Below are 8,652 nucleotides of genomic sequence, written 5' to 3'. Positions count from 1 at the left end.
GGAGGGCCGCGCGCCCGCGGCGGCCACTCGCCTGCGCGCCTTCCCTGGACTGCGCTGCTATGGCCCCAGCCCGCCTGCTCGCGCTGCTGCTGCTCCTCGTGGGCGCCCCGGCTGCCGCCGCAGAGTCGGTAGGTGCTTGCAGATTTCTGCGGGGGTGGTGGGGAGGCGGACCGGCGCCTCCTTTGTTCCTGGGAGCCTGGAAGAGGGTGGGTGATCAGGGCGCTACGCTGCCCCACAAGGAGACGTCGAGGCCGGGGAAACTTTGTTGGAAACTTGGCTCCGAGGTCACGGGGAGGCCCTGGGGGTGGCTCCTCCACACTCTGTGCGCCCGCAATTTGTTGCTCTTCCCGCCTTCCCCTGGCCTCAGCCCCGCCGCGGGCTCCAGGCTGGGACGTGACTAAGCCGGTGTCACCTTTCCCCCCAGCACACACGCTCTCGCCCCTTCCCTGGTGATCCTGGGACAGGCTCGGAGCCTCGAACTCCCCTTCTCGCCCCCCGAGCGCCCAGAGCAGGCAGCTTTAGCATCCGAGATGCCTAGGTGTGAGAGGGGCTGCAAGTACTCGAAACGGGGAGGAGTCTAGGAGTGTGCGGGGCCTTGTTTCACACACCCGCGGACTGGAGGACTGAGCCCTGACCTCACCTCTGGCCACAGCACTGCCACTGGCTTGTGACTTAGGGCAAGGCCTTGCCCCTGCTGAGTCTCAATTTCTCTGTCTGCACAAAGGGTATTGGACGAGTGGGACGGTAGGTGACCAGTGCTTCTTTAGGGTTCCTACGAAGTTGAGACTACTATTTCCAGGGGGAACGGGAGGGGTGGCTCGGATTCAGCATTTCACCGGGAGTTGAGCCCCTGCTCTATGCAAAAAAGGGTACTTATTTCTGCTCAACGCAGAACGGGAAATCGAAGCACCCACCTGGAATGAAGGGAAGGAGGCTGGGGAGGGAAGGCCGCAGTGCGCCGTGAGAAGGCTTTCCTACTCACAGCCCACTGTTCCCTGTCGTAGTTTACAAAGCCCAGATGCTCCATTCGTCTCAGCAGCCAGCTGGGGAAAAGGGAGGCAGTGTCCTCTGGGAAGTTGGGGGTGCAGGAATTGCTGGGAGAGGCGATCTGTGCCCCCTGCCCCAGGAGCTTTGGCTTTGTGCCGCCTTCCTGCCCTTAAGCCCCTTATTTTGTGAGGACTATTTTGGGGGGAGTGAGTCCCTGTTGTCAGTTCCTGTATGGGGCTCCTATTTCTCTAGGCTTACTTAAGGGAAAGTCGACCCCTGAGCAATAACGCCTCCAGCACGATGCAGGCACGCAGTGATGGGAAATAACACAGGGCTTATGTTGTGCCTGGCAATGTTCTAATAGGTTTCTCACGGCTGTTCTGATGGCTCTACCCACTAACTTAAGCCCTTTTTACTGTTCTTAAACTGGTCCTGAGGCTAGAGAGGCTAAATAACTTGCCCAAGGTTACACAGCTAATGAGGGGCTGAGTCAGAATCAAATTTAGGCAGCCAGACTTCCGAGTCCTGCTCTCATCTTGTCGTCTGATGCGCCTGTGGGTTGGCTGCATTTGTGTCTCATCTTCGAGTAACTTGAGATTCGTTTAGAATCTAAAGATTTTGGGTTAGCCGGCCTCAAGGAATTCTAAGATGGCAAGAAACAGACTCAGAGTGAGGTGATGACTTCCCTAAACTCAGGGCAACCTTGACAAGAGGTTAGTGGCTGAGCCAAGGACTCAACTCAAGCCTGCTGCTGCTCCCTGGGGCAGTGCTCTAAACTAGGCCCTGAAGGATGGGTTGCAGTCCAGCAGTTGTGGGGGTCATCCAAAGGCATGTCATGTTGGTTCCTGTTTGCCTCGGCAGTGTGGGAAGAAGGGGAGAGACCCCACAGGTTTTGAGGTCACTGCATCATGGGCGATCACGTGCCAGTCTCAGCTCAGTGCTTCAGAGTGAGGAACAGACAGCTGTGTCCCAAGAGCAATCAGAAGGATGTGGTTTGGAGGAGGGCTGTCAGTCCTGCGTATGGTGACCGATCAGCTGGGGGAGAAGTCAGGCCTGAGCAGCTGCTTCCTGAGAGGGATGTCCTTCTCTCTAATCCTGACCTCAGCACTCCCATTCTTGGCCAATGTCACAAACCTTCCACCTCTCATTGGGTCACAGGGCTTCCCCTTTTGAGCCTACCACCCCCTTTCCTCCCAGGGTTGTGGCCGGAAAAATCAGACCTTATCATAGTTGGATTAGACCGTGGAGGTGATGGAGAAAATGAGGCCCAAGGAGAAGGTTTTTGCTAATAGCAGTTAGGATTTACTGCGTGCTTCCTTATGCCAGGTCGGGTCTTTGGAAAACACTCCACGAAAAGCCTGTGGGGATTGTATTATGCTTGTTTTACAGATGAAGGAATGAGAGGTAAAATAGGTTCCACTTGGGGTAGCTGAGAGCATCCAGGCCATCAGAATCTCTGTCCAGTCTCCCTCCAATAATGCTGTTGGGGTTCCTCCCCAAATTTTAAGTTTAAGCCGAAGGCCTGCCCTCCTCTTGGGGGGTGCCCCTCACTCCCTAGGTGCCACAAGTTTCGGGAAGAGAATCTAGGCTGAGCACCCAGCCTCTTCTTCATTTGGCGGGGCTTGCCATCCTAAACCAGTTCTTCCTGTCCAGCTGGGAGTATTCCCTGAACTGCTTTCCTGCCACTCCCTCCCTGGCCAATTAAAGGCAGCCTTGTTTTGGGAGCTGAGAACCCCCGCTCCCCGCCCAGAGGTGTTGCTGCCCAGGACACAGCCCACCTATGTGGCACGAGGCCCAGCCAGTTCTGGGGAAGCATCCCCCACCTACCATTGTACTTTAGCTTAGAGATGTTTTGGTCTCTGAGAATTCTCTCTTTGATTGCATAGAAGTAGGGTTGGGGCGGAAACCCAAGGGTCTAGGACCCTTGAGTGATCAGTGAGAGCTCCTTGAAATTCTTAGAAGCCCTGAGAGCTATCAAGCACCCAGGAGAATATTTGGGTCACGGTTTGGGGACTCCATGAAGTTGGGTTTCTTTCTTTCTCTGGGTGGACATCCCCCATCTGTAAAATGGGATTTGAACTGAGTGGCCTCAAGAGCTCTTTCCAGCTCAGGTATTCTATTAATAATTAAGTACCTATGCTTTGAAAAAGGCTGTGGAAATCATAAAGACATCTAAGGCATTCTCTCCCTTGAAGAAAGTTATGGTTGATGAGGGAATGAATAGATCCCACCAAATTCTGAGTTGTTCCACCCACAAACACCCAAGGCAGGAACTCTGCTCTGCTAGTTTTTAGAAAAATTCCTGTCTGGTGGTTAGTAGTCAGGAAACATTTGTATGAATGAATAAATAACATTCAGGCATGTAACTTCATTTTAAAAGGTGCATGGAGGTAATTTATTACTGATATGAATGCCTCTTGGTGATGCCGTGAGGCAGATATTATCTCCATTTTTACGGGGAAACTGATGCTCAAAGGAATGTAGTGGCTTGCCAAGGTCAGAAGAAGGTCTGTCTGATAACACAAGGTGTCTGTTTTGAGTACCCTCAGAGAACATTCCAGATCAGGAAATTGGCTGGGTTAGAGGTAAATACCTTGGGGTTTACTTCTGAATTGCTAGGTGACCTTGAGCAATAGGCTTATCTCTGGATCTCAGTGTCCCCAACTCTAGAATGAGTCCTTCCAGGGTCCTTCCTGTTCCAGTAGCCCCCTGATAGGAGCCGGAGAGCTTCTTGGCCTTCTTGGTCAAGAGCCTGAACGAGAGAAGCTAGGGTTAGGGGGACGTTCAGCTCCTGCCGTCCAGGCTTTTCCAAGGACCTGGATGGAATTCTGAGCAGCCTGGATGAGGAGCAAGGAGAGCCGGGCAGGGCTCCCCACCCCAGCCCCAGCTCCCTCCTGGGAGGAATTGACTCCTAACTGTCCTCAGCCTCCTGGACTGCTGAGTGTGATCTACAAATGACCATTTAAAATCGGGAGAAGGGGCTGGACAGGGCTCTGTGAGTCACTGGAAGAGAGAGCTAGCTGGCCTGCCTGAGTCACCCATTTCCTTTCTACCTCTTGGCTATGGAATGGCTCTGAGTGGGAGTGTTGGAATGGGCTCCTGAGTTATCTACCTTGTTCTTTGAGAGACCGTTAAAGAAGGTTAGCATCTCGGGGTCCAGGGCCTTGAGGGGACATACGAGAAATACTAGCGCCAGGTCCAGACCTTCACAGTGCCTTGCCCGGGCGTGGACTTTGAAAGGGTAGAGTTCAGCCAGTCCTCAAAATTGGCCTTTTGGCCTCTGCTGAGCAGGTAATGCTTTTTGCTTTTTTTTTTTTTTCCTTAAAGCAAAACTAAGGCTGCAATGCAACTGGTCTGAGTTCGTAGAGCGAAGCAGGTGTAGTCCACATTGGATGTGACCTCCGCGGTCTCTGGTCTTTCAGACACCCGCTACTTGCTTCCTGGGACTGGCTAGAGGCATTGAAACACTGGTGTGGAGTTATACAGACCTTGCTCCAGAGGTGTGAAGTTTACCTCTTACTCGCTACTTGGCCTCCAAAGAGCCACACGATCTCTCAGCTTCCTGGGCTGTAAGGTCTGGAGGTGAAGTAAGACTTCAAGTAAAGCTCCCAGTTTTGTGCCTAGTAGGGAGGAGGCAGTCTTAGCGACAGTGCCCTTCTCTGCCCAGGCCATTTGGATGCTCCCTGGTACCTTTGAGGGACCCACTCCCAATGCCCCTGGAACGCTTTCTCCCCTTCTCCCCTCCCCCAGTTCTAACCCACAGCTGCGAGGTGGGGAGGGAGGAGTCTAGGGTGGGGCTGATAGAGCCCAAATCTGCTATTTGTTTGTCTTAGAAGAGGGCTGTTTGCTAATTATCAGATGGGTTTATATTTAATCAAGAACCAGTTCCAGGCAGCCGCACCCCTCCTGCCGGGACCTGTAGGAACCCCTTGCCGAGCAGTTTGCAGCCTTGTTGGGAGAGGGGGCAGGAGGTCTGCAAAGGGCACAACAAGACTCAGGGTCACACACATCCCACCCAGGCGGAGGGGCGGTGTTTATGGCCCTAGGGAAGCTGAGTGAATTGCGAACAGCCCTCTGGGCTTCGAGGGGGGTTGGCAATGGACAGAAAAGGGACAGTGTTCTGGAAAGCCAGTTTTCCTTGCCTGGTGCCTAGAGAGGGAGGAGGAGAAGGCATTTGTCAACAGTTGGGGCCTGATTTAACCCTTAGATGTACAAGAAACCTGACTTCTGGGTTTGGTTTGTTGTTAACTCACTGGCAACCTTGGTGCGGTCCTACGTCTCTAAGTCCCCTGGCCCTGTCTGCAGGAGGCTGGGTGACAATAAAGTGGTACATTTCACAGCCAGGAAAACCTAAGTTGCCATCGCAGCTCTGCCACTCACCCAGCGACATGCAGTTAATAAGTCACTTTGCTGATGGGAGCCCCAGAGTCCTCTATAAAACACCTGTGTCACTCAAGGGTCATAATCGATGTTTAGCAAACTTGTAAAGTGCTGGCTTAAGTTTAGTTTATTATTAGCGGCTACACAAGGGTTCTTAACCTGGCCAGAGGTTGGCTTTGGGGAGGTGGCGTCTATACACACATTGAAAATGTAAACCGATGGTTACAGTTCTCGGGGTTCAAAATTTTTTATCCTTTTTAGAGGGCTCCAGGAGTTCCCAAAAGATCACTTTGATCTGAACAGTTCTTTTCAGCTTTGGCCTTCTGAAGTCCCCACTACTTTCTACCCATCTCTGCGCTCCCTCCCTGATACTCCCCACCCCCACCCTTTGGCCAGGCCCTCCTTACTCAGCCCCTCACCCCCCTTTATTCTTCATGTCCCCCTTCCCTGTCCTTCAAGCCCGGGAGCTCAGCTGCCCTAGTTTTCCCTGGCACAGTAGAAGAGGCTGCTAGTCAGGTGACACCTGGGGTAATGGAAAGGGGAGGCGGGGAGAGGCTGGTGTGTGTGGAAACAGTGACTTGGTGGAGCCTCCCGGTCATAGCCAGGCCTGCAGGGACTAGCTGTACCACTGGAACCTCAGGGCATGGGGCCAGGGGTGACCCCTGGCTGGGCAGGTCCCTAGGAGTAAGGACACTCCTTGTCCTGGGGGAAGCCGGGCTGAGAGATGTGTGTGGGACAGACGGACTTCCGGAGCGGTGGATTCCCCACACAGGGCAGGGGAGGCTTTGAAGGGGCAGGAAGCCAGCACCCAGAGCTGATCTAATCAGTGGAGACAAGGCTATCAGCAGAATGGGGAGGCTTGTTTACGTCCCACCCTTGGATCCAGCCAGGACCACGAATCCGCTGCCTAGATTACAAACCCCAGCTTCAATGCACCTCTGTCTCCTGGCCCTGAGGGAGCTGGCCCCTCCCCACTGTCTCCACCGGTAATCGGAGCAGTGCCCAGCTTGGTTACCAAGCCTGAGACAGAGGGAGGCTTGTCTTTTTGAGAACTGTCTTTCACAGGAGGGGAAATCAAGGCCCAGAGAGGGAATCTATCAAGATCACCCAGGGAGTTAGTGACAGGGGTGCGACATCGGCTTTTGGCAGGGGGGACTTACAGAGGCTCCAGATGCTCCCACCCTCTGCCCCCATTCCTAGCTGGCACCCCAGGATCCTGGAGGCCTTGCTGTGGGAATGGGCTGCTCTGGGGCGGGGGAGGGTTGGTGAAAAGCTGGCTGCTGGCAGTGCCAGGCCTGGCTTCTCTGCTGAGTGATTGTGTTCAGAGTAACCTGACCTCAGAGTGGGCAGAGCCAACACTCAACCCCCCTCCTCAACCCCAGACCTGGCTTAACCCTTTGGGCACCAGATCACCAGGTCATGGATTGGAATGTGGTTTCTTTTTACCTTCCACCTATTTTTTTCGTCCCCAAAGCAGAGCAGGAAATACTCTGGGAATACAGGTCCCAGGTAGAATTTCAGGCATCTCTGGTCATTGCTGTTTGATCCTTTTGGAAAAGTTCAACTACTGGTCTTTCCTCGGCTGCTATGTGCTCAGCACAGGTGCTCCAAGCTGTGTGGCTTTAGGGGGGCCCTCTGCCCATCTCAGGGTCTTTTTCTGTTGCAGAGTCTGAAGGGACCTGATTGGTTGTTGAAAAGCATCTGGTCTCAGAAGCAAAATGATAATCCATTATAGGGTACGTCCCTTCCAGGTTTGCCAAGCACCTCCCCACCCACCGACCACCTTCTTTCTAGCAGCGGAACTGCTTCTATGTCTTTTCCCAGGTCCCTCTGACCCTTGGAGCACTAATCCCTTCAGAAGGAAGGCAGGTAGGGCTTAATAATAGCTGCTACTCATTGAGCACCTGCTGTGTACCAGGCCACATGCTGAGTCCCTTGCACACACCGATGCATTTTTCACTTAGTCCTCCTCATCCTGCAAGGTGCCACCAGCTCTGGTTACAAAAAGAAGACACAGATTCAAGATGGGAACTAAGCCCCCAGGCTCACAGGGTCCGGAGGTGGTTCGCTTGTGGATCTGCCTTTTAAAGTAACCGCTCTAGTGGACCCTTCCTTGCTGCCAAGGTGCACAGTTCTGATCGTGGGCCCCAGATTTTGCTCATTCTGCGGGATAGCTGACCCTTCAGAGGCGGGTGAGGGGGAACAGTGACTGTTTCAATGGCCCGCTCTGGAGATCTGCCAGGTTGGATCACTCTGATGGGTTTAGTCACGGAGCCCAGGGCGCTTCCCATCCCACCTCCTCCCCAAATCTGGCTTGTCCAGTCGTCCTCCTAAGAAAAGAGAGTCCCCGACCCTACCTCCCCTGGGAAAGAGCCAGGTGGGGGCAGGCTCTCTTCCCTCTTTTCCTTGCAGTTCATAGTTAACCAGGCCCTGACCCTGAACTTCTTCTCCCTGGCGCCCCAGCCAAGTTTCTATTCTTTTGTTGAAGCCATATCGCTTTCACCTTTGTTGACTCTCTGGCCAAGGGAAGGGGTGCCCTGGAGCCCTGGCCTGGCAGTGTGGGCTGTGGGGTTGGGGTGGAGAGGTGAAGCGTGGGTGGCAGTGAGACATATCGTTGTGGCTAAGGTCATGGTCCCGAGAAAGACCTCGAATTGAATCACAGCTCGGTCAATTTCTAGCTGTGTGACTGGGTGAGTGACTCAACTGAACTTTCCTGCGAAAGGGGTAGAGCACCTTACGAAGCTGTTGTGCCCGTAAAATGAGCTCAGGTAGAGAACCCAGCTTGGTGCCCGGCACATAGCGGGTACTTGTGCTAGCCGCCCCAGCTCCCATGCTTGTCCTGGGTGACTAAAGCTGTAGGACTTTGGGATAGGGTTGGTGACCTTTTCCTAGCTTCATGCCTATAGCCTAAGGACTGGGTAGAGTGACAGCTGCTGCCTGCGGATTTGCTGAGACCCTTTGGAGCAGCCAAAACCTTTGAAGGGGAGGGAGGACAACTCCAGCCTGAGAGCCACAAGACCTCGGTTCTAAGTCCAGCTCTGCTGCCAGCTGCTTGGGTGACCTTGGCAAAGCCCCTCATCTTTTAATCTGTTTGCTAGGTTATAAAATGAGACCGCTGGACTCTGGCTTCAGATATCTTCTGTTGGCACGTGTTATTAGTCCCTTTAGAGCAAAATAGCACCTACCCCTATTCCACGGATAGCATCTCTAAGCCTGCAGGCACCAACTCCAGGTGCCCACCTTCACGGCGCCAGCGGTGTCTGTGGGACCCGGAACCTCTGCCTT

At 53.7% G+C, this 8,652-nt stretch overlaps 1 protein-coding gene across 1 annotated transcript in view; it reads left to right on the top strand.

Annotated features, from left to right (window-relative positions):
- The first annotated feature begins 16 nt into the window (after positions 1-16).
- The window catches only part of SDC4 (syndecan 4), a 20,305-nt gene continuing 11,669 nt past the window's right edge, over positions 17-8,652 (top strand). The window contains exon 1 of the mRNA XM_006921850.3: positions 17-128. Coding sequence (XP_006921912.1) covers positions 60-128 — 69 coding nt within the window. The 5' untranslated portion in view covers positions 17-59. The remainder of the gene's footprint in view (positions 129-8,652) is intronic.

The sequence above is a fragment of the Pteropus alecto genome, unplaced genomic scaffold (assembly GCF_000325575.1).
Source record: "Pteropus alecto unplaced genomic scaffold, ASM32557v1 scaffold45, whole genome shotgun sequence".
NCBI classification, from domain to species: Eukaryota; Metazoa; Chordata; class Mammalia; order Chiroptera; family Pteropodidae; genus Pteropus; species Pteropus alecto.
The sequence above is the reverse complement of the archived record's forward strand: the minus strand, read 5'-3'. Positions and strand labels throughout refer to the sequence as shown.